The 26,450-nt window shown below is 37.4% G+C and overlaps 1 protein-coding gene across 3 annotated transcripts in view; it reads left to right on the top strand.

Moving 5' to 3' along the window:
- CHRM3 (cholinergic receptor muscarinic 3) overlaps positions 1 to 26,450 on the top strand; it is a 286,713-nt gene that overhangs the window by 78,729 nt on the left and 181,534 nt on the right. For 2 of the 3 annotated variants that reach the window (XM_086744430.1, XM_086744432.1), the window contains exon 2: positions 10,349 to 10,458. In XM_086744430.1, coding sequence (XP_086600556.1) covers positions 10,408 to 10,458 — 51 coding nt within the window. In that variant the 5' untranslated portion in view covers positions 10,349 to 10,407. Of the gene's footprint in view, positions 1 to 10,348; positions 10,459 to 26,450 lie in introns of those variants that run through there. The other variant, XM_086744433.1, reaches the window with a different exon arrangement.

Here is a 26,450-nt window from a genome sequence, read left to right as displayed (position 1 = left end):
TCCCTTCCCTTACTCTTTTGATACCAGTTTAAATACAAGATCAGTTTCATACTCTTGTAGGATTTGTTAAGAACATAATTATCCTGTTGATTTGTATAAAGCATAGTTATAAAGTTACATAGTTCTATGGGTGGTATGAGATAACTATCATGAATAATGATAGAGGGATAAAGTTGTGACTGCAGAAGAGTATTGTGTTTTAGTGAAAGCATCTTTATTGATGTACTACTAAATTATTCTAATTGTTTTATTACGGGATTTTGAAATAGAATGTAGAAAAAGAATGGTAATCTGTCTTTTAAGCTCCTACCAGCCTAGAAATCATTCTCCTCTCCAACGAGTTAATTGTTAAGTGACAGAAAGTATTGGATGTCTATGCGCTTCTCCTTCAATAGTTGCCTATTTCAGAGGGCAGGGGGAAAAGTAGGATAGTATCAGTGAATGCTTGTGACAGTGCATAGAGGTGCTTACCATTCAAACACTGTGTTCAGTTTTCTTCTTCTCACACTGCCTGATGTCCTTAATGCAGGCAGAAATCTATCTGCATATCCAGAGCAGGAGAAGCAAGGCTTTGCTGCTGTGCTCACAGGGATGTTTCTGAGCATGTGGGGCATGTGCTGAACTCTTCAAGCCTGGTTACTAGGCGAGGAAATAAAGTCAGCATTTGGGCTGGGTATTCTGGGGTTTCCTCAAAGTATCAATTTGCAATGACTAAAACATTCTTTCTGGGTCTTTGAAAGTAGAAGTCATCCATTGGCATAGAAACATATAGCCCAACATATAGAAACATATAGCCCAACATATAGAAACATATAGCCCAAGTCTTATGAGGAGCAGCTGAGAGAGTTGGGATTGTTTAGTCTGAAGAAGAGGAGGCTCAGGGGAGACCTCATTGCACTCTATAGCTTCTTGAAGGCAGGTTGTGATGAACAGGGGTTTCGCCTCTTCTTCCAGGCAACAAGCAGGACCCGAGGAAATGGCCACAAGTTGTACCAGAGGAGGTTTAGATTGGACTTGAGGAAAAACTTTTACTGTCAAAGAGTGGTAAGGCACTGGAACGGCCTGCCCAGGGAGGTGGTGGAGTCTCCGTCCCTGGCAGTGTTCAAGAGGCGGCTTGATGAGAAGCTACAGGATATGGTTTAGTAGCTGTGGCAGCAATGGTAGTGGGAAGACGGTTGGACTAGATGATCTTATAGGTCCCATCCAACCATGTGATTCTATGATTCTATGATTCTATGATTCTATGATTCAACTGGTTGAATTAGCCAAGTTGTAATCTACCAAGAACAGAGGTTGAGGAGTTGTTTTAGTTTAACTTTACAAGTATTGCTGTTTCTTATGTACAAGCATTTAGACCCGTTTCATGTACAGAAAATTTATGGGATAAAGATGAGTTTCAAAGGAAGGTGTTCTGAAGTCTATCAAGACTGAAAACTACAATTTCTCATTCCTTTTGTATTTCTAATTCCTATTCTAATGGAATAAACCAAGAATGATATAGTTCTTCAGACATCTACTTAAAATTTCTGTAGTAATTATCCCTCCGTATATAGCATGTTCTTCCTTGCCTTTTGGAATCTTTTTTTAATAGGCGAAGTTTTGCCTTTACTTCATAGCTTTTATAGGCTTAGCATAAGCCTTTAATTCCTCTTTAATGATTTTTGTGTGTAACTTATAATCATTATTAATAAAGCTACCAGATAGCAAAGTACAGTGCATCCTTGTAGTATCAGAATTCTTTATCTTATTTGTTTATATCTTATTAGCAGAAAAAATACTGCCTGTCTCTTCTTATTTCCCTCAAAGAGGACCTTCTTAGATGCTGTAATAGCATAGAGCAAGAGTAATGTAGAAAAAAAAATATTCAAATTTGGCTAACAACATCTTGGTCAGGGAAGCAGTGTTAATTCTGAGGGAATAGGTTGGTTTTTTTCTTTTTCTTTTCTTTTTTTCATTGCCTGGGGTTAAGTTACAATAACAATTATGCTAAAACAGTTACAAAAATAGGTTTTTAAACATTAAATTTTATCACCCATATAAAAATCAGTAATATAACTTGGCTATCTGGGGTTTGTATAATATGTACTTATGCCTTAATAACAGAAGACATCTGCTGAACTAATTTGCTCAGCAATTTAAAGAGCTGCATATATTGTGAACTGATGGATATTCTCTATTACCTCAAAGCCTTATGAACTTTGTACATCTTATTCATTACAGCAAAATTACTTGTTCCTTAGCGATTCTGCTATACAATATTTTCACAGAAAAATAAATATAATGAAACTTTCTTCTCATCTCTTGTGATTTTCCTCCTACTTTCAGGATGCTACTTCCAATACAATTCTTCTAGTAATGAGAAGAAAATTTGCTGACTATGCCTCCGGTATCTGCATTACTTTTTTGGTCCCTCAGAGAAAAAAAAGCTTTGACAAATGGGCCGGCTGTCTCCCTTTCCCAGGAGACAGAGAGTAATTTTCCTGGTTCCTATATAAAACATTGAGCAAGATCTGGGGCCCCAAAAGAAGTCTTTAGAGCAACCAAGTACATGAGCATAAGGGAATCACAACTAATGAACACTAGACAAGAATGCAACATCAATAGTTGTCAGGTAAAGACAACTAATGCTACTAATGTGATGGCCATGAATGGAAAGATAGTTGAACAGTTTTATTTATAAGGTCATGATTAACATCAGTCCGTGCAGTGCACAATGGCCAATTACTGACCACTTAAAGTAACTTACATAGTGAGACTTTATCCTGTAATACACAGACTCTGAAATGGCTGCTTTCTTTCCCCTACATCTTACATTTTGTCCTTGCTCCCAAGAAAACAGGAATTTTTTTTCATATTTTGGAATCCCAGTGAGTGTATCTAGTGGGTATTTGCTGCACTAAGTTGAGTGTTGTACATACCAGTGAAGAGGAGGGTGAATGACCCTTCTGAAGAGGTTAAAAACAGTCTGTCATCCTCTCAATTTGAGTCCAAATTGACATTGCTGGTGTTGACATGCATTAAGGAGGAGGTGCCGTGAACCTGTTCCAACCTCATTTCTCCTAGGCAGGTTTTATTACAGTATAATAAAGGTGTTATTTCAAGCTTTTAGGCTTTATTTATTTTTTTTCCACAAGTGATGATATGGCTGGCATATTTAGAGGTTTATTGTTAATAAACACCACTTCATTAAAAGGTTACTTCTGGGGCACATGCTACACATTGCTGCTGTGTGAGGGTGAGTTGACCAGTGGAACCACGTTCCGCTTTCAGGTTCCATCTAATAGTCAGTCCTGGATAAGGATTCTTTCCTGGATAAAGACTCATTTTCTTTTGATCTAGTTTTGTTTTGTTTTGTTTTGTTTTTAAATGAACTGTTATTGCTAGCTGGTAGAATATCTGCTCAAACCATAAACTCATTGCCCTCCGATTTGATTCATATGTCACACAGGCAAAAAGTGATGAAATAACAGTACAGAAGTTGGGTTTGGTTTTAACTGTTGTGTAGTACAACAAGAGGCACAGGAACTTCTATAGTTCTCCAAATTATTATTTGGTTCATAGATTATGAAGACACAAATACTTGCTTTGCTAAGCAATATCAGTGTCTGTTCACAGAGTTTGTATGTGTTGAGAAGCAGTATTTAGCATGTGACATCTCCTTTCCAATGCTGATGTGGTAAAAATACTCTGGTGGGTCAGCCATTTTCTGCAAGGTGGAAAAGAAATATAAAGCTATTCCTCTAGCATAAAAAAAAAAAAAAAAAGAAACAGGTATCTGTCAGGGATGGAGTACAGTTGTTCCTGACATTCATTGGTCAAGAATCTGTTAGAGACTGTATACTGCCCTGAAAGTTAGTCTTGCAGCGTCTGTAGCTCGCAGAAAGGATGTGTAGCACAGTGCTGGAGAACGAACATTTTTGTTACATATTTTTTTAGAACAGGGCTCTCTTACAGGAAATACATTAGCTCTAGTTCTCTGCCTGATGTTCTGCTAATAGAAGAGAACAAGTGACAAGGGAAGTTCATGGATTGATTTAGGAGGAAAGTATTTTTAAAGTTACACAGCTTTAAAAATTTGTATTCAGATGGTATTAAATGCACAGTTTATTACCAGTCATATAAGAAGTGATATTCAGAACCTGTTGATATAAACTGACAAGTCAGTTCCTCTGTTCTATTCCCTTACAGCAGCAAGCCAGGTATTTTTCCCACAAAGAGCTTAAAAAACATGCAGACAAATATCAACATAGCATTGTGAGGCTTCATGCAGCTCTGAAGTAAATAGCCTAAAGGAAGACTATGGTTTGAATGGGAAATTATAAGCATAATGTTCAACCAAATGTATCTAAAAATACTCATCAGAAATAATAGATACCACTAGTGACTACATGGAGTCCTACCTACATTTCAAACCAGATTGACACTGGTCATTAGTAATTCATTACTAAAATTTTTATTTTCAAATAAATTACAATAAAATAATAAGTAATTATATATACATCACAGTGTGGAAGTGTTGAGGCAAGTAACTTTAAGTTCATTGCAGACTCTGAATGAGGATTTAGTAAGGTGGTGGATTATTATGGAGAAAAAAAAGCAAAGAAAGATGCAAGAGAAGTGTAAATTTTAATGTTTCATAGTTTCAATTCCTCTATTACAAGCATTATTCAATGTTCAGTGATCACAGGTGAATAGTCCTTACTTCTGGAGACTGAAAATCTATTGTTTGAAAAGTTAGTATCAGCCAATTCTTTGTGAAAATTCAGATTTTTTTTTTTTTAATTTTTGAACAATGCATACTGCCAGATGTACTTTTAATTAACTATGCTACGAGTGCAGCTTCATTACATTTATTTTTTTGGACTTTTTTTTTCTTTTTGGAAAATAGCATTTTAATGGAAAATTGTACTCTGTGGCCTCCGAGTAGTAGATTTTTTTGTTGTTGTTGTTGTAAGTGCAAGCTGAATTGGTTACACTTTGAAAATAGGTCAGTGGCTAGTAGAGTTGTGTAAGGACTAAAAAGCACCTTGTCAGTACTCATTAGACATTGTGGTTATAAGGTCTCATTGTTAAAAAAAACTCGAGAGTTTCAAGAAATAATATGCTGCTCCGCAGATTTTAGATACTGCATATTCATAACATTAAACAAAATTTGATTAAAATAGCAGTAACAATAGTTGCCAGCGGCCAAAATGTTTGGTCATTTGGATATGATCCAGTTTTGCTCATTATAAGGGGACAAACACATCCAGTTTCTTTTCCTGCAGTAAACAATTGTTATTGTTATTCTTCAGTGTGTTATAATAATCAATTGGCATTTAGCATGCCATTGATGCAAATCTTAGCATAACTAAACTTAATGAGAGGTTTTCCTTTAAATAAAGAAATCTCTAGAAATAACAATCAGTTTGAAGGTAGTTAATGATTTAAAACAAGCTGTGTGTTGAGAGTTTTATCATGAAAGCTCTTTAGCACTTGTGTGCATATACACAGTGTGTCCGTCCTGGTTTACACAGTGTGTAGCTGGCAGCACTGTTGGGTTTTGGTGTTTTCTTTTTATTACATTATACCAGGTAGTAACCATGGATTTGACGAATTTTAAAAAAAGAAAGAATGAGAGTCAAGAATTATGCTTAGAGTTAGATGTACAGGTACACAAAATGTTCTCCTCTGTGGTATGCTTTGCTGAGTGAAAATTAATGTATCCAACAAGTAAATATGTACCCAATACTAAATATGTATTTTGGCTTGGAGGGATGCACGCAGAGTAGCAGAGGCAGTCATTGTGCGAATGACCACACACCGCTCTGCCCTTGCCGGTGAGCAGCACTGGGACAGGCGTCTACAACCTGACCGTAAAGGGTGTGCGAGTGACCCGTGAATTTTATTCATACAAGCCGAGCCATGTACAGTTGGGTATTTGAGATTAGCCTTTCACTGATTGTGAAATACATGCAAAATACCATCGTTTCTAATTAGTTTTCAGTACAGGTTGCTTGTTAGGGAAAAAAACCCACCTTTGCCTTTTATTGAAATAAAATAAAAATAATATATTGAAATTGAATTGAAATAAAATAAAATTTCGATAGAGAACAATGCTTGCAAACTACTTCTGTCAATAATGTTCACTTCCTTCAAAGCAATTTTTCTAATTAATGAAATCAATTGCTAATTTGTGTTCCATCTGAATGCTTATATAGCTGCATAGGGCACTCACGATATCGCCTTTTTTTTTTTTTTCAGAAGGGCTTTTGTGGAGATGGCAGTGAGACATAGGTACAGTCTAAAACTGTTTCCACATTTCTGAGAAGTGAATCCAGGATAAAATTTTTATTTCATCCTCAGAGACCATCTGAGTGTTTTTTCTATTCTACTGACCTTAAAACCTCTGCTCTCAGAGCAGGTTGCCCTTCATGCTGGGGGTGGTTACTGTCCTGTACCTGTGCTTGGTCACTGCTGACCTTGCAAGGGCTGCCTGCAGGGATGTGTGGTCCCAATAAACTGCTGATGCGGGACCTCTGTTTTTCATCTAGTTGTATACGCGACTGTAACGTCAACCAGGTGTTTTGTGTTCAGCAGTGAAGTCGCAAATAAACTCTTACTGTCCACCTATGCCACTTCAGTGCTGGAAACAGATCAAGAGTCTGGCTACAACAAGCAGATTTTTAGTTTTTTGCATTTCAGGTGTTTTTGTAACTTCCACTAATATTTAGTAGTTTCCCTAAAAAAAAACCTCTATAATGTGAATACTACCTTATTTGGTTTTGTGTGCACTCAGAAAAAAAAAAAAATATATTCATCCTTGCAAGGTTTGGTTTTCTTTCATGTACTTCAAAACATCAAAGTCTTTTTATGGCCTTTAATTTTATGGGCAGCAAAATACCCCAGCAAGGCCAAAACTTGCATTGTTTTGGCTCCGTGGATGTCTTTTTGAAGGATTAAGGCAGTCAGGAGAATGTATAAACACCATTTCCAGATTTTTGAGTTGATTGCTAAAGCATCCTTAAGAGCAGCTTGGGAATCTAGTTCTGCAAGACAAAGCCTCCATTGCATGACTGAACCATGGTCAGGGGCTTCTGTTAGAAAGTTTGAGTAACTTTGCACCTCAGAGCAGTAAGTGAATTCCCTTGCGTTTCAGACGCAGTGATTGATCGTGTGTATGGAACTCGTCCATTGACATATAAAATGGAGTGCATGTGCTTTAACTGCAAGTTTACCTTAAGTTATGACAGTGTAATTGTTTAAACAAAGGTGTAGTTATTCAGAAATTACAGTGTGACTGCAGCAGTTATCTGACCAGGCCATATGCATATTGATAGCTTTCTACATCCTACACTGCGAGAAAGAGTATGCAAAGTTTGTGAAAATTTTAGGGAAGATACTTCTTTAGTAGAAAGGGGAGCATGTGCCAATATTAAAAAGACGAAGTTCTCACATTAATTTTATATATTTTAAAGGAAAGAACTAGGAGAATGGAAAATCATCTCCCCACAGTTTTTCTTAAAAAAAAAAATAAAAAAAAACCCACCAAACCGTAAAGTTTTTTTCTGGTTTTGTTGTTTTTCTTTGAGGTTGGTTATTTTTATAAAATAACAAATAGATCACTTTATCTAAATAAGTTACAGGAAGAGCTTATCATAAAGATACTGGTTCTTGCAGACTTTGAGGAAAAAAAGAGGATGTACTGTAAAAGACCCCCCCAGAAACCATATTAATTCTGTTCCACATTTTTCACATTTTATTTGAATTTAATTTTGTCTTAGCAAGCCTTAAATTTTAGAAGTTTGTACAGCACAATACATTGACATAGCAAAGCTGTGAACATGCAATACTGGGTTAAAATAGTAATGTATTAATGTAAATACTGTCTTCACTCATAAAATATTTCTCAAAACAAGGTCACAGTTTGACATGCGTTTCAGCAGTAGCAGTGGCAAGTGAAGCAGTTTACCTTCTCTGCTCTGTGCTTGCCCCTGTGCTACCTCATCCGTTGTGCCAGCATTGCGGGTTTTGTAGCCAACTGGTGAACTGAGTGGGGAAAACAGACCTGCCTTTAAGGAAAAAAAAAAAAAAGTTTTTGACAAGTTGTTTTTGAGTTGGACCGATTCCCCAATCCCATTCCCTTCTGCTGAAAAGACAGTGGAGACGCAAGAAGTAGAAGCAGTATGTAGCCTGGTGTAGGAACTGCTTAAAGGTGCTGATTGTCGGAACAAAGCCTGACTATACTTGAAAACAGGTAATTTTGTCCTTTGAAAGAGCATTAGAAAATGACTATAGAAGAGTATTTAGAAGAACACACACATCAAAAGCTATTGTATGTGAGTAGAATGCCTTTTCCTAAGCATATGTGATTTGACTTTCATGCAAGTCTCTACCACAGAGTCATAGAACAGTTTGGGTTAGAAGGGATCTTAAAGATAATCCAGTTCCAACCCTCCTGCCCCGGGCAGAGACACCTTCCACTAGACCAGGTTGCTTAAAGCCCCCTCCAGCCTGGCCTTGAACGCTCCCAGGGACAGAGCATCCACAGATTCTCTGAGCAACTTGTTCCAGTACCTGACCACCCTCACAGTAAAGAATTTCTTCCTGATGTCTAATCTAAATCTACCCTCTTCCAGTTTAAAGCCATTATCCCTTGTCCTGTCACTAAATGCCCTTGCCAAAATTTTATTGTATTTAGGATAATTAAGAATTTATTTCCTTTGTAAAATAAATTTAGATAAGAGTTGGCTATAGTAAATTTGTGTGATGACATTTTTTACTCATGTGATATTGATAAATTTACTTATCACTTGGCTGAGCCTGTAGTTCAGCATTTCTAATGGGTTTTTAGAGAAGAAAGGCAAACCAGAAGGCTTAAATATTTGGAAGGGTCATGTAGCTACCCTTAAGCTATTAACAGAATTTAGATGTAGAATTTCAGTAGAAGGGGGCAAAAGAAAAGTGTGATTGATGAAGAAAAATACAATCTGTTGAAAATGGTCAGAAAATTATATTCATTTTACCTACACTTTTCTCATTAAAGGTGAAAAGAAAATCAGTTCCCTAGCTTTTAAGATCTGTGCAGTTCTATGGAAAATGCAAAACCCCAGTTCAGAGAGATCTTTCAAAATCTCATTCTGTATCTAATGGGAAGTGTGTTTTGGACACCGCCCCCATCCCCTTCCAAAATATTCCACTAAAGAGGAACCACTGTGCTGGGATCAAACTTCCATTTTAGTCTTTACTGTCTTTTAACCTAAGATGTTGTCATAGTTCAGACGACAGATGTGACATTAAATACAACTGAAATAAAAAAAACACTTTTGAGAGAAAATAGTTTAATGTGAAAGTATTGAAATGGGATGCTTCAAGAGTGGTAGAACTCTCCCATTCCTTTTTGCTTTGAGGAAAAAAAAAAACCAAACAAACCCAAACCCAAATTCGTCAAATTTTCAGTTCAAGACAATGTTTCTATTTATGTGGCTGCAATGTCTAGGAATTTGAAAGAACTATGAACGAAGCTTTACTAAGGATTTATTGGGAGAAAACAAGATTGCTGAAAATTGCTGGCATTATTATTCAGTGAAACTCCATCGGCTTTTACCTGAGTGCTATACAGCCACTTGGCCTGGAGCTTGGCCTGGGGCTTACCTGTCTTGCCTTTCTGCTCATCATCTGTGCTTAAAAATGAACTTTGGGGTCAGGTCCTCAAATGACCTTTGTATCACTCTAGCCTTTGTGTTTAGTGAAACAGAAACAGAAAAAAAGAATTAATAGGAATACATTACTGTTGATGGGATGATGGGCATTCCTTGTTCTACGTGTGCCCAAGTTAAGCAGCGTACCTTGTGTTGGAGACGTTTGCGTTGTCAGCCGCCTGCCGACGCGTGTGCCAGGCTGCAGACCCAGCCAGGCTGCCCGCTGACATGCGGCGCTCATCACTATGGTGCACCTTAGTAGTTGATTTTGGTGTCTGGATTTTATGCTTTGGTGGAAAGTGCGCTGTGAAGTCCTGCATAAAAGAAACAAAAAGGAAAATAAAAAAGCGCTTGAAAATGTTGTTTTGAGTCAAATGCTGATGCATGACTCTCAGCATAAAACAACAGTGAATTAAAGATCTAAATCCTGAAAAGTCAACTGAAAGCCAAAAACCCTGCAAAAGAACTGCAAATTAAGTATCTGAACAAAATACATTGCAGTGGTTGTAAGAGAAGCTCTTGCTGGATGATGGTGGTGTGCAACTGTCTTTTAAAAAAATATGCTTTAAAGAGCAGTGAAATTGTATTTTAAATAAGGAACACTCAGTTCTCATTATTTCAATGTCTAATTATCTTTTGTGTGTTTTGTTTTTGTTTTTTTTTTTAAGATCTTGATGGTTATGGCAAAAGCTTTCATCAACGTATGGTATAATGGGCTACCAGTTGGATGATTTACAGTCATCTGAAACATGATATATACTTCTCTTCCTTCTCCATGGTAAGTTTTGTTCCTGTACGTACCTGTTAAATACTTGGCTTCAGAGAAGGAGCTAAAAGTTTACAGTAACCTGCATTGGATGTTGTTCCAATTGTTTTCATATGGACTAGTTGTTAATTTACAGAAAACATAAAAACTAGTTGTTTTTTTTTTTTTAAGCTATTTGAGGATGTTTAAAAAACTTAACTTCAAAAACAAATAAGTGCATAGAATTTTTCTCTCTTTTGGGTGATTTTGGAGCTGGGCAAAGATCCCGATACACAGCTTGAAATGTTATCTTTCTCTTCAGCTTGAAAACACCTTCACCTCCTTGTAAAGTGTCTTATTTCAAATAAGATTCCAGCCAAATGTTCTTTTTGGTACCACACATACCACAATGTATTTAAGAACAAAATAACTGTAACTCTGTTACAAATATAATTCGAAACACAGGGGAAAAAATTAAATTGGATGAAATATTTTGAAAGAAGAGTTTTCGGTTTTATTTTTACACTGCTTCTATGTTTTGTGCTTTCAATTAATCTGATTACAGTATCTGCGAGCAATGTTAAGTATTGTATAAACACTAATATTAAAAGCAAGGCTTCTCATAGTGTAACTGAAGTGTCACTTCTGATTTAAAGTGCCCAGACATGCAATAATGAGATCCAAAGCACTAGCTGTTCACTTGGAGAAATGCATTGATAAACCAAATTTGGATATCCAGATATTCCACTGACTGCTCTTTAACACACCAGAAATAGCAGCCTAGTCTCCTATCCAAACATCAGGTTAAGCGTTTGAGAGTAAAATCCCCGCTGTCTTGCTCTTCTCCTTTTTAAGGTTTTTGACAAGGCTCTCATGCCAAAGTTTATTTGTGAATGGTACTGAATTTTCTGGAATAGTTGCTTAGCTATTTTTAAAATCTGTCTGTAAATGTTTGTTACCTTAAGTCTGAGTCTAGGGTTCAAGTTAGAAAAGATACATCATGCCAGTATGGAAGGTATCTTTCCTTTTCTATTCCTGTTCCAGATTTCAGGTCCCTACAAGTACGCAGAAGTAGCGAGAAAAGCAGAGAGATGCAGGCATTGAGAATTGAAGAGGGAAATTAATGTCATTAGTCAAAGCCATTCTTGTGATCTGCTTACGTACTGTAATGAACTATGAGGCAATACAGTTTCCAGAGTTGTGTTTGCACTTGGTAATGGAAAGATGTGTTTAAATATCCCATATAAATGGATAGATATTTACCATCAAAACTGGTTACTATTATTTTTGGTGGAAGTAGGTGTTTACACAGTGAAATGCATAGACATATAGCACATCTTTTTCATCCTTTGGAGGGCGTCTTCTGCCTGCCTCTCTGTTACCAATTTCAGCTGGCTTTGCATTTCAAAGTAGATGTCTCCCAGGTACTAACCATACAACTCTGAAACCAGGGAGCCAGATAAATAGCAAAGAAAACATCACCTCACTTGTTTCTGCTGGCAAATTATTGAGGAAAAAAAAAATTGTTTGATGGGTTATCAAGCACCTGTTGTTTCTGCAAGGCAGTTCCCCGGGTATTCATTGAGTTCTGCATTGTTGCCTAACCAGGCTTTTTATTTGACCAATTAGCCTATTTGCTTCAAAGACTTGACCTTTTCTTTTCTCCTCTTCCTTATCAGCAATGTGCCATACATTTTTAAGCCTGTTTTTTGCATCCTGAATGTGCACTGATTCATGATGAAATAAGGGCTTTGTGACAGGTCTGGTGGAAGAACTAACTTCTTTAAATAGAGAAAAGGATGTCTATCCCATATGTGTAAACACTGCAGAATTTTGTTTCCTTTTCCAGAGGTCTGCTACACTACATTTTACTGCAATTATTCCTTTTGTCCACCAGTCTGATAACAGAATCGAGTCTACAGTGGTTTCTTTGTGGCCAAACTAAAAAAAAAAAGAAAAAAAAAAGTGTAATGACATCTTAAATTGTTTAAGAAATGCCATTTTATGTTGCCTTGGCAATTAAAAAAAACATTACTTGCTTTGCCAGTCTGTTTGCCAGGATTGTTCCTCTGTGCAGTCAAACTCTTCAAGCAACAAGGACGCATGTATGAAAGGGCATCTTTGCCTCCCTCCCCTCACTATTGTATCCACCCAGGACTCACACAAGCTCTCAAAATCCCAGTGAGCTACCCCAGTGCTTCTCTCTAACCAGATTAAAGCTAAGGTGGACATCAGGGAGTAAACTGAATGTCACCACACACGGTGTGAAACCCTAGAGGATTTTCTACCCTTACTACAGTAGCTTGTGCAATTATAGCTGGAGACTAAGCCTTACTTGTCAAATTGAAACCCTACAAGAGAAGAAATGATATTCAAAACAGTAACATACATTTAGAACCTGTAAAATAATAATGATGACAATAATAGTTCCAGTTTGTTCCCAAATCCTATGCTCCAGTAGCTAAACCAGGCAAACCTACTACAGAAAGATACATTAAAGTGATGTAGTTAGGCTTTTCTAGGAGATGGTAGGATATTAGAAGAACTCATGTGAAAGGGAAATGGAATCTTTCACAAGGAAGGAGTACTGGAAATGCAAAATTGTACATCAGCCTGTAGTTACTGAGTGTCTTCTGTATTTCCATTCTGCACTGGATCAGCTGATAGCAACTTTGGCAATTTCTTGTGATTGGAAAGCAGTCAGCTCCACTGAGATTAAAAAAAAATCCCCAAACCAAAACACAATCAACGACAATATATATGTCTCCTATATATTGAGAAAATTCATATGGTATTTTTATATGAAAGGATTCTTTTAAAGATATTGAATATGTAAAGTCATCACAGGATGATAAAGAACCAATAAAGAGCAGAAGCCAGGTGCTGTTTAGGAGACATTTATGATAATTAAAAAGAGACTATATAAAACATTAAAGGTCATCTACAAACAAGATAAGTGGTTCAGACCATATGTTAAGTTATAAGAATAACAAAGGAATTTTCAGTACATAATTGCATCAACTTACTTGGAAGGCACACTGAAAAAAAGCCTAGGAAGCTCAATTAAAAAAAAACCAAACAACAACTGTAGCATGTATCCCAAAGTCCTAATAGTTACCAGCTATATTTTCTGAGTGTTGTATAATATAGACATGAACTCGTAGGGACAACTTCAGCAAATGCTAGGTAGTGTTACAGTTCTATTACCTGACTTAAGGAAAAAAAGAAAAAAAAAAGCAAAAAAAAAAGCAATAAGAATAAAACATGGAGAAAATCTAGCCCTGGATCTCAATTTCTCAACTCAAAATAATCTGTCAAAAACCATGTACTGAAACCTCCTATACCAACACTAAGTAACAGAAAGCTTGCATTTTGGATGTTTCTGCCTCTGAACTCTTGTTTCAACCTCTCTGTGCTAATGTCTTGTCACGGTTTACAGGTAGTGTTGTAACTGAAGTGCTCCATTTTAGCTGTAAGCCATCATTAATAAGTATTAAAACCAGCCAATTTTTGTTATTTCCATTGCTTTCTCCTTATTGTGGAAATTCAGGGTTCTTCAGACTGCCACTGATTTTGCTTTAGGGCGTTGCTCCATCAGAGTTCACACAGATGCATTCACTGAATCTGGGTCTGTCACTGTCCTGCCATACCACCTGCTAGCCAGGCTGTTCAAACACATCATGGGCTCCGGTTGGATACCAGAGTAAGTGGCATAGCAGGTACACTGAGAGAATCAAATTGAAATATATGTTATGGGATGTGAGGGTGATCTGGCTGCGACATCTGTCACCCCATCGATTGCCGGGGTTGATTTGGCTGATCTGGTTGGCTAGGCAGGTGTCCCCTTCCTCCCTCACCGTTCTGTGTGCGTCCCTCCTGAAGCTGCGCGCTCAGTCGAAGAGGACGACCTTTCTCGATAGTGCCGTGCCATTCAGTGGTCAAGGGTATACGCTAGCTGTGCTCCCCTGCCACAACCTCCACCCCAGCGCAAGGGCCACTGGTAGGAGAACATAGGGTAGGCAAGCTTCCAGCACTGCAGACACATCCAAGTGAGGCGCTACACGGGGCAGTATTTTTGTTTTACTTTTTTTTTTCTTTCTCCATCCCTGGAAACGTTCAAGGCCAGGTTGGATGAGGCTCTGAGCAACCTGATCTAGTTGGGGATGTCCCTGTTCCTTGCAGGGGGGTTGGACTAGATGACCTTTGAAGGTTCCTTCCAACCCTAACCATTCTATGATTCTATGATTTGTGGAAGTAATGAGATATATCTTTATTTATCTATACAGTTCTATTGAGATATATCCTGGACTGAGATGCCTGCAGCTAAAAAACAGAAACAAAGGAATAACTTTTAGTGTTTGTCTTGAAAATTTCTGTTTTGGGTGAATTTAAACTAAGTTTTTAATGCTGCGTCAGTACATTCAAATAAAGTAAGAACGCCCCTTTATCCTTTTGCTTTCATTTTCCACACACTTCTCTGTACTTCGTTTACCAGAAGATATTGTGATCCAGGAGGATTGCACTATGTCAAGAGTCTTGAATAAATTATGCCAGAGAAACTTCAGAAGCTACAGAGAAACTAGCCTCAAAGTTAGATATTGCTTAAAAGAAGGCTCGGTAACCTAAGAGGCACTGCTGCTGATGTGCTGTCTGCTAATGATTCTTCTATTCGTAGGGAATTTTGACTAATAGTTCTCTATCAGCGTGTCCTGACTAATGTGTTAGTCAACGAATCAATGTGTCATTTTATTTCTGCTTAAAGAGCATCCTTCTAACGTGAGTGTGATAGGATCTGTCTTTAAATGAACTGCTGCAAGCAATTTCTTTCTCTGAATGGAGAGAGGAAAATATTTTCACTTTCTATAGGTTTGAATTTGTGCATAGTTTTCTTCTGAATTAGTAAACTATTTGTGCCCAAAAACTACCTTCATGGGCTTTTTGCATTTTTAAAAAAATAGTGAATTAGTAAAGATGCTTGGAATGAGAAGAAGCTGTGTGATAATGTTACTGTTGTGTTTAAATCCTATACTCTTTAACTGCACCAGGCTCTTAAAAAAAGTGCTGTGTTTAAAGCTCCAGCAAACTTGCTTGAAAATGTATCCAATGAATTAATAATTAATTTTTAGCTTTTCTGTATACTACCATAAAAAAAAGCAATGGCAGCTATTTTCTACAGAAGACTAAGGGCTTGCCAGTTTTATTAGGGTAAAAAAAGTCACACACACAAACTAGTAAACTAATTATTTGGTTTTGTTCTTAGAATGTTAATCAAGGTTGTTTGGGTTTTTTTTCCTCATTAACAGTTACTAATATAAGAATATGCTACCAGTGCTTCAGATCTATTTGATTTTTTTATTCTGCTCTGAAGGTAAAGTTGCTAATGGAAAACCAAGATGCAGTGCAGAACAATCCAACCCATTATCAGTCTGATAGGGGAAGATCCTGGAAAGCTGGAATAGCTGGCGTGAGATCTAGGAGGGGACATATCAGTGATCAACTGCCTTTGGCTCCCTAGTAGCACCAGCTTCTCCCCTCAAATTTAGACCTCGTTGAGCTGCAGGAAACTAGTGCAACTAACTCAGCAAGAGATCTTTTTGAAGGGAGAGGTGGCTTTATTTTACATAATCTGTAATCAAGTTGATTTGAACCCATTTGAGTTCTCACACTGGCATGCTCACAGCACTGAAATACACGTTCAGGTGATCTGGCCAGCATCACTTAAGCGCAAGTCTGGAGGCAAGGAGATGCCAGCAATTGCATCTTCACCACTTCTCTTAGGTTCCTCTTGCTTAGTGGCGACTGATGAGTTTTGGGGAATTTGTTTTATATGATACAGGACCCAACAGTTGTTATATTTTGAGAATTCACCCCGAAATTTTGCTTACTTCAGCCTCTGTGAGTGTTAGGCAAATTTGCTGCCCAGCCCTTCTGTGTTCTTTCATGTTTCTCAAGGGGGCTGGGCTAGCAGGAGGTGGCGCATGGTATCACCACATATGGTGTCACCTCTCTTGCTTGCTTACACTTCTGACCTGCACAGCAGTCTGGTTTACAGTGTGATTAATTACACAGTTTTAATTCTTGATACCTAGCTTGAGAAAATATGCTAAATTATTACTATGAAAATTGAGGATCTTAAAGTTACCTAGAATTAAGCACCCAAAAATGTGCCTAGAAAATGGAATTTTGGTTCTTTCTAAGAAAAACTAAATATATCCCTCCCCTGTTTGGTGGGCATTGACTGCTGGAGTGAGGTGGTGCTTCCCATATCCCTGAGAAGCCTTGAGTTTGGTCACTTCTGGAGTTTCTCACAGAAAGGATGCAACAGGGACTTCTGAAAAAAATAGTAATAAAAGAAATACACTTAGAACAATCAGTAATTTATTTTTATCTTTGTTCTTTCATAATTAGCAGGCAAAGTTCCTTTCTGAATGCTTATTATTTCAGAGGTTTTGGAGGTTGATGTTACATAAATATGTATGTTGGAACTAGATTTTTATATGAGCTTAATTCTGACATAAACAAGATAATATTGAGATATTTAAAAGCTATGTGGCCTCAGCTGTGGGAGAGGAAAGCAGGCCTTTGATAATCAGAGTAAATATTTTTTTTTTTTTTTTTTCAAAAAAGTGGTTTTAAAAAGACTGAATTACATTTTTCTTTTCCAATCATCTCAATAATTAGAATACTCATGAGTATTTATAAAACCCAGGGACAGGTTGGCTGTAAGGCCTTTGGGAGGTCTCCTCCCATTCCAGGTGGGACCATTGTCCACCCATATGAGGGCAGCCATGGCTCTGCCCTTGCTGGGGGGTGGCTGCTCATCCCCTCCACTCTTGGTCCCTACTCATACCACGGGTTGTTCTTTGCCATAAACCCATCTTGGCATCTGAGTAACGTAATGAGGTTTCTGTTGGCCCAAACCTCACGAGTATAAAGGTCTTTCCACCTAGAGATTCTGCCGTCAGCCGTATCAGCACTCCTCCCAATTTCCTGTCAGTAATCTATTTGCCAATGGGACGTCTTCGGCAACCAGCAGGTCACTGAGGAAACTGTTGAACAATATAGGCCATTGAATTTTACCTTTGCAATGAGGTGTGGATTAGTTTTTAATTTTATTTTTAATTATTTTCAACATACCAGTGTTACTGTATAATTTACCTTACAGCAGAGAACTGTTTTAAGGACATGTGCCTGAACTAAGCATTATAATTTTAAGACTCATTCAAAAAGTAGCTTCACAAAGCACAACATAGAAAACAGAATCATTGCAGTTCTGTGACTTCCAACTGATCAAATGCATACAGTATCTGTATCTCCTCTAGCATTGATTATTCTCTTAGCCAGCATCAGCAATAGGAGAAAAGTGGGAAGAGGGAAACTGGTAGAGAAGATATAGCTTCTGAAAAGCAATTTACATTTCTCAGCCCAGGGAAACAAAATCTAGGCTTTTGAAAGGACTAATGAAGTGCTTGAGAAGGGGAGGAATGAGATTCATAAGTTTAATTCATGCTGTTACAGCAGACATCCACAGTTCAATTCTGCATTCATTGCTTTTAGATGAGCTCTATATTAAATCTGAGTAAATTTATTCAGAAATTTAGATTAGATTTTTTTTTCCTTTTACTGTTGTCAATAAAAGCATCTAGATATTAAAAATTTTTTAGCTTGGAGAGAACTGTCTCGTTGAGATTAGAACTGTTGTTAGAAAACTAGATTAGTGCATATTTTTACAAGTAGATCAATCATACCTTCTTGATAGAGTAACTACTATTTGTAGATAACGTTCACCTTTTCAGACTGGTTACACTGAAATGCTACTGGATACTCTTCTTTCCCACAGAATTATCAGAGTTGGACTAAAACTGTATAAAATCCTCAGAACTTTAAGGAGCGTCTTTTGTGGAGTTTCCTTTGACAAAAGCAACTTAATCTTTAATATCCTTTTCTGTTGAGTTTAATGTCTACCTTTCATAAAACCATGTAGTACTTCTCCTTATCACCTTTTGTCTTATTTTATTTCCCTTTGTGTTATACTATTTTCTGCAGCTTTACATAGACTTGTCTTTTGACTGTATTTTATGTGAGTTCAGTGCATTTTACAGTGGTTTGTAGCAAATAATTTGTGCTATAAATTTCTGTGGGTAAGAACTTTTCTTGGCAAATTTTAATTTTTCTCCTAAATTATTTATTTAAATGCTGTAGTGAATAGAAATTATATCAAAAGTAGTCCTTTGCTATGCTATAGTTAATTTTCACCTGAGCTGGGAGAGGAGCTGGAGCTGGTGGCCCCTGTGGCTGGGGGACACAGCTGGGATAGATTACTCAAATTGGCCAAAGGGCTGTTCCGCCCGTGCAACATCATGCTCAGTATATAAGTGAGGAGGGTGCTGAGGAGAGGTTTCTGCTACTTGGGAGGAAGCTGGGTATGGGGATCTGCTGTGAGCTATGGTACTGTAAGTTATGTGCTTAAGTATTTTCTATTATTGAGGGGTGTTTTTGTTTTCCATCTCTGTTTTTCTTCTTTTGTTCTCATCGCCTTTTTTTTTTTTTTTAACCTGAACCCATGAGTTTTGCCTTCTTTTCTTTACCAATTTTTCTCCCTGTCCCACTGGAGGAGGGGGGAGAAGTGAGTGAGAGACTGCATAGCTTGGTCCTCAGCAGGGCTAAACTATGACATAATATTAAGGAAATAATAATTTAGATTCATTAGAATACTGATTTTGAATAATTGGTACCACTGGTTTAGTGAAGCATGACATTTCTAATTCTAAGTATTAATATATGCTGTTATATCTCAGTGCTAATTTGCAGTATGTCATTAACAGATGTCTTTTTTCTGTGGTGTATATATATTTTTCTAGACATGTGTAGATGTATGAAAAGGTTAAAGAATAGCTAAAATTATACAAAGATAGTTTACAAAAGTTATTTGAGGGGGAAAAAAAGAAGATAGCTGTCTTGTAGGAGATGAGCAAACTTAGAAAGTAATTTCTTTCCTTTAAAATAAACTCATAACTGTTTTTTAAAAAACACATGCTTTATCTGTGTTCTGAATCTGTTACTGTGCATCTCTTATTACACACATCTTTTATTATAAAGGTAAGATTTATCTGGTGTCTCAATGGGGAGAGGCAGGCAACTCTAGAAAGCAATTCCTCTCTTGCATCTTAGATACTTGTCTTAGAAGGGGATATGTTACCCTCTGAAGCTGGCTGTGCATGCAGTATTGTTGTTTCCTATTTTAAAACCAGGCCAAGATCAGCATGAAGAGCTCAGTGCTTCATATAGTTCTTTTTATTTTGTTGGAGCTATAGCAATTTTAAGTCTGGAGCAACCACACTTGTTCAAGTAGATTCTATGTTTTAAGTACACAAAGGCTCTCTCAAAATGATAGAAGCTTTCAGATATAATACTTCAACCACTGTTAATATGTAGCACAACTTAAAAAAAAAAAAGTCTTCAATTATACTAGTATTTAATCGAAATCAGTGGTGTTCTTCAGATCTTTTCTTGATGGTTCAACATTCACAGAAATAACACACTTGCCATGTTGTATTCTACCTGCTGCCTTTTTATATATAAGCAGAATGTTGAATTTATTAAAACTAGGAGTTTGGGGAAAAGAAAAAAAAAAAGATCAGGCATAGGGAGATTTTTTTTAATCATTTTCTACTTCTTTTTTTTTTTTATTTGTTACTGGAAAGGAGTAATGGATATCAATACTACTCATTTAACTAGCTTGTGCAATATAATTTCTCTTATTCTTTTGTAGAAAATATTAGTCTTTCTTATTATTTTATTGGATTTTCTTACTATTTTCTATGTTTTGGGCAAGCTTGTGCTGCTCATTGTCTCTCACGTTGCCTGTGCTAGCTGAACTAATAAAAATCTTTACCTCTATTAGATTATTTTGCCTTACACAGGATCAACTATAAAAATACAGCAATGCTTCAGTCTAGTGTCAAACTGGAATCTTGCCAATGTTTACTCACTACAGTAGCTTTTATCCAAATGCTTTTCATTTCTAGTGTCTTTGCCATGTCCTCTGTTTGGCAAGAGCTTCACCAGTTTAACGTGTTTACTTATCTGTAGTTTTCCAGTCTTCATATTCTCTCTGAAGTTAAATGGGTGTTGTGGTGCTCTGTTAAACAGTGTTTCACCACAGCCATGTGGGCATTTTAGTAGTGTGGAAATTATTTCCCACTGGAGAATATATAGCTTTATTCAGGACTTAATACTTCTAGTTCTAGTTTAGTCTTCAGATGAGCAAATTTAATGGCTTGACTCTGCATTATACAAGAAGGTCTTGTATAGTGCTAATTAATCAATGCCATGTGTTAAAGCTGAAACCTTTCGGATAAGACATAGCAGCAAGGTTTCAACCATTTCTTCTAATAAAAGAAAATGTGCCATTTGAGGTTATCCTGACCAGATTTCAGCTTGTATTACATCCTGTGTAATAACCTTCTTATTGTATTTCAATTATATAGTCTGCCGTTCTTTAATTCTTCCTCTAAGCTGTTTTGTTGCTTGGCAGAGCTGAGCAGCTGCTGTGTTCCCTCCTCCAAGCGGCTTCACTTCAAATGCCTGGAAAATAATGACTCCACTTAGAAACAGGTAACACCACAGTAACATATAAGAGGTATTTAAAATATCGCATAGTCCACTTTTTCTTGCCTGAAAGATTGTTGATATTTTGGCATTACCACATTAGAAGTAAGAGAGAGTATTTTCTCATGTTAGGAGAATCATTTAATTGCTTTATAAGCTGCCCAACTATGTAGCTATCAAAGAGCAGCTGAAGGCTTTTGAGAGAGGATTTGTGGGTGTGATGATACTCAGGGGAGAGGAAGGAAGTGAAGAATCTGCCTCAACCTGGTGAATCCCTTGAGAACTGAGGCATCAAACAACCTTTGCAACAAGAGCCTGAAGCAATATGTTAGCATCTACAGCAGGTGATGCCAATGAGTCTGAAAAGCTCAGATTAAATGAATTGCAGGTGTTGGTGTTAGAAAATCAGGTCTCTAAAGAATAGTGCTAGTTACTGTCAAGGGACTGTTCTTGCCAAAAGAAATTTGGAGGTAATTTAAGTTGCAGTGCAACTTGACTTTGTATTGACTCCAAGCAAGGTCATAAAATAGTCACGCATAGGATTTAGTTCTGAATGTGAGTCAGCTATGGAGCAGGAATACTCTTAGATTTCTTTTGTTTGGAAAATTTACATACTTGAGCTGATTCAAGCACAAGCTCACCATATTTGTTAAAGATCTAGTAGAAATTTTTAAAACTAGAACTACTAGAGCCCAACTGAGGAGAAATATTTCAAAATAGATTTTTTTTTTTTTTTTTGTAATGAGAAATTTGCCAGTTATCTGTCTTATGTACAATAAAGAACAGCTCTTTCAAATCAATCAACAAATAGAAATCTTGGAGCATATGTACCTGATACTATTTACATCATTTTCAAGTATATTAACATTTTGAGTAAGCAAGATGGGTTATTCTTTAAAAAAAAAAAGAGAGAGAGAGAAGGAAGAAGTGTTCTTGCAGGATTTAGGAACTTGAGCATTGTGTTTGGATGTAATCTGGTTAGACAAGAGAGAACTTTTGGCCATTTTTAAAAGGATATGTCTTTGGAAAGGGGTGACTTCATTTCTGTGTTTGGAGTGGACATGGTGACTCCACATGGGGCCACGTTGTCCAGTGTTCCCAGCCTTTTGTAGGTGACACAGATGAGAGAAAGAAGCTTGTAACTCTGATGCTATCAATGAGAGGGCTGCACGTATCTTCTGCCGTTATGTATGTCTAATCCTGAACCGTTTATCAGATAAGGGCTAATTCAGCTGTTCCTGAAGGGTCATTGTTATTTCAGAGGATAAATAATGCTGTCATATTATCATCACTTCACTGAGTATTACAAGACTTCTTCTCTGTTTGGTTAGTTTAAAGAAAACTATAAACCTTGCTTGTAAACTGTGTTTTGCGTGGCTACTTTTATACCACATTTCTGTGAGCTGTATCACTGTTGACAGAGCTTTTTATTATGTTTGACATTTATTTTTCCTCCCAGTGTTCTATGAACTTTGGATTGATTCATGATTATAAGGTGTCTGATTGCTGATAAGTTCTTAACTATTGGAAGGATCGAAATAAAACTCTTACTTTTCCTCTGCTTCTCCTCTCCCTTTCCTTAAATTTGTAATGTAGGAAAAGAAAGCCAAAACAAGACACCAATATTCGTGTGCAAAGAAATTTGTCATAATGTAGTTATGCTGTTGCTAAGAATGCTTTACCTCGTTGAAGTTATGTGATGTGATGCACTGCTAATGCTGCCTACACTTAGTCTGAACTAAATTATTGGAATAATTGGACACTTCTCAAACTTGATGGACTATTATATTATTTTTTTCAAATACTTTCATTAATCCTTAAGGCTTCAGTTTTCTGATGTGATAGGTGAAAAATCATCTAAGTGGAGAAAAGTTTTTGTGATAGCATGATTTGCCATCCCAACCAGGAACCACCGGACTTGAGAAGGGCTCGTTTTGCACTGAAGTTGAACATGCCCCCCCCGCGCTTTCCCTCCTCCTCTGTGTGATCCCCAGGCAGCATAGATGTCACTAACATCCAGCAGTATTTTGTGCATCCTCACCAGTTCTTAGGAACTGGAAGATTCCAGGAAGTTTTGAAAACTGAGTTTTTTGTAAGTTTCCCAAATTCATGTTTTTCCAGCATCTTAAAAGAAGGTTAAATTATGTGAGTATGTTTTTTTTTTTTTTCCTACACTAACTAAATCCATGCAACTTTTCCAATAAATTAATTTCAAATTTGTATTGTTTTTCCCAGAGGGGAATTTTGTGTTATGACCATTAAAAATCATGAACCATCACCTTTCCCTCGCACTTAACATGGATAGTGATTCCAGTGTAACCAACTTGTTGTGCATGACTAGATGCCACCCAGTTTATGTGAGAAATGGCACTAAGCATAAGCCTCTACTGTGGCAAAATAATTTTGCTCCCAAATATATAAGCATCTTTCAGCTATAACCCACTTCATTTCTGATCACGCTCCCCCAACTCAGCTGAGAGGTTGGTGGTTGCTGTGCCCTGGCACAAGCTCATTAGGAAAAGCTTATTGCTTCAGAGGGTCTCAAGGTGGAGGAAAATGGGACAGACATTCAGGGAAACAAAAGGCAAGGACAAAACAAGGCTGGCCATCTTGAAACTGTAGTTGCACAGCAGTAGCTAACACTGAGGTTTCAAAGGGAAGCCCCACGGTAGAGCGCCATTTTATGACTTTGGGACTTGCTGCTGCTCAGATGTGAAAGAATACAGTTAAGAAAATAATTTAGAAGTTAGAGAAGCAGACTTTTCCAGGAGATTACTTCACTTCTCTGATATCCACAGAAAGTTTATCAGAGCTCTTTTGCAGTCTCTTAAAGTTCTCCAGATCCCTGAGAGATGGCCTACTGTGATGAGTGATAAGCTAGCATTATGTCTGTTTTCACTGCGGTTGTGGGGCTTGTCCTCTACTTATGGAGTATATGGGTAAATTAAAATTCATAATCCAGGAAAAGAATAGGTGAGGTTAATTTAAGACATCTGGTGGGAAAAGATCAGCAAGTCTGTTTAGTACTTTGTGTGCTCTTACACATATTGGAGGTATAAAGAAAACAGAGCAGAAATCAGGAATAATGGGGAGGGAGAAGGGACATTGCAAAGAGAAAGAAAAAGTGCATATGTAGTTTGAAATAAAATATCTTTTGTTTGGAAGTTGGAAAGTTTCTGCTGTTCAAAGATTTCTGCTACTTGCCTCTCAGAGTGGGAGTGCTTCTTTGGAAATCTCTTCCTTAGAAAGCAGGTCAAGTATCTCCTGTCACCATGGTGTTTTGTTTATGAGAGAAAGGGCAAAAAGAAAATAATTTTCTAGGAATACTTGAGAACTGTTGCCATCTACTCCTTGACAAAGCGCAGATGACAGTAAGTGGCATGTTAGGGTACAAGTTAAATTAGCATTATTAATTAGCTATCTGAGCTCTCTGTTCATTGTTTTTCCTGATGAGTCTTTTCTAGACACATCTTGTGGGTCACGTGAAATATAATCAGAGCAGTTGACTCTACTGTATGTGTATTTCTTATCTCTGTTTTATAATCTACTTGTTCAAATATGCGAACTGCTCTGATTAATTCTGCTTGGTTAATCTGGCCCAGAGTGGTGGTGTTTGTGTCAACTCTTCTTGTGTTTTGGCATGGAGATTTTATCATTCAATTTCATTTGAAAAGTAAAAATTATGTGTACTCCTGGGTACAGGAGTGATTTTCAGGACTTTAAATGGAGGAGAATCTGGCAGTGTATCAAACTTACAATGTGTAAATTAATCAAATTTAGATTGAGTGGAACTGTTGAGATATTTTTGAATTATGCAGCTATTCAGCTTTCTTATTAGTGAAAGTCTGTAAATATGTTCGTTAGAATTTGATCTTTGCACCATGTCTAATTTGATCTTGGATAATGACATTTTTAGTAGGGTCAGGAGAGCAGTTATTAACTTTAGGTGCTTTGGACTGTCTTGGTCAGTTGAAAATCAGTTTGGATGTAACCTTTATTTCTGGAAATGAACTCTTCTCACACTGCTTGCAGAAGGAATTGCAGCAATGCATAGTGGAAGGTATGATACGATATAACATTTAGTACTTGCTTGTGTCCGCGTGCCCTGAAGTCTCTGCCTGTCCGAGCACTAGCAAAGTGAAAGCTGTTGGTTTCACCAGGCATTGGCTATGATGCTGACATGGTTGGTTATCTTCCCTCAGCCCATCACCTCCTTGCTTTTCTTCTGATGTCAGCATCATCTGTCTGCTGATGTGCCTGCCCAAAACCTGATTCTGGGCAGCAGCGATAGCAGGTACAGCTGTGTCACCCAGCAGGATGGGAAGCTGGTCCTGAGCTGTGCAACGCCATGGTAGCTTCATGCAGCACTCCAGTAAAAGGGGTTAAACGGTGCCTCGCAGGCATGATTTGTAACCTAGCTTTCTGGACGGGGATGCCTGGGCTATGTCTCCTAGGTGCTGGCACTGTAGCACAGAGGGGACGTTGTCCAGACTTAACACTGATCTGAAGTGTGCTTCCCATCTCCCTGCTTGCCAGCAACACCTGATTGCTTGTGACCCTCATGCCTCAGTTCATTCAGAGCCCTCCCTTGCTGGTGGGAAAGGGGCAAAATTTGCACTGGTACCAGTGGAGTGGTTACTTCAAGCATTCTTTGTGAGTCCTGTTTGGGCTTGCTTTTTTTTTTTTTTTTTTTTTAAAATGAGCCTTTTCAATACTCAGTTCTGTAGGAGGGTGTGAATAAGCTCTGAGAGGGTTAAGTTTCTGTTCTATCTGTGTCTCTGCTTTTGTACAGGCCTTTTTGGTCACTACAGCACTTGTTTCTTCTTCCTTGTGAAAGAGATTGAAGGTTGTGTTTTTCCTCCTATTTCTGATTAATTTATTTATGGATTCAAAACTGATTATTGCTTTGTTTGCTGCCACTAGTTGCTTTTCAGACTGTTTTGGCTTTTATTGAGGTGCTGGTGCTGTTTTAGGGCGAGGGTTTTTTTCTTTTGTTTTTCTCATACTATTGTTATCCTTGAAAAAGAATAACGGAGACCAACCCTCATTAAACAGAAGAGAAATTTTTATACAAGACCAAATGGTATAAACGATGTATAAATGTAGTTTAGGAGTTAGAAGGGAAGCTCTTAATCATTAGGGCAGTTGGACCCCACAGCAGCTCTGAAATATAAATAATGAATTTGATAAATATATTAAAATGATCATATGACCCTTTGATATCGAGCACCTCTGTATCTGAAACTTAACTTGCTAGTTTCATACATGTGCAATCAGTTTTCCACTGAAGCAGAGTGGCTTTTAGAAGCGTAACTGCTTCAGTAATTTATCAGAGAGCAGGAAGACGTGGTGGTACAGCAATGTAACAGGACTGATTCTTTGTCAGCTAAATCTAATTGGATCTGAAGAATGGC

This window comes from Chlamydotis macqueenii, chromosome 3 (genome assembly GCF_036417535.1).
Source record: "Chlamydotis macqueenii isolate bChlMac1 chromosome 3, bChlMac1.mat, whole genome shotgun sequence".
Taxonomy (NCBI): domain Eukaryota; kingdom Metazoa; phylum Chordata; class Aves; order Otidiformes; family Otididae; genus Chlamydotis; species Chlamydotis macqueenii.
Note: the sequence above shows the minus strand (reverse complement) of the source record. Positions and strands in the feature narration are given on the sequence as shown.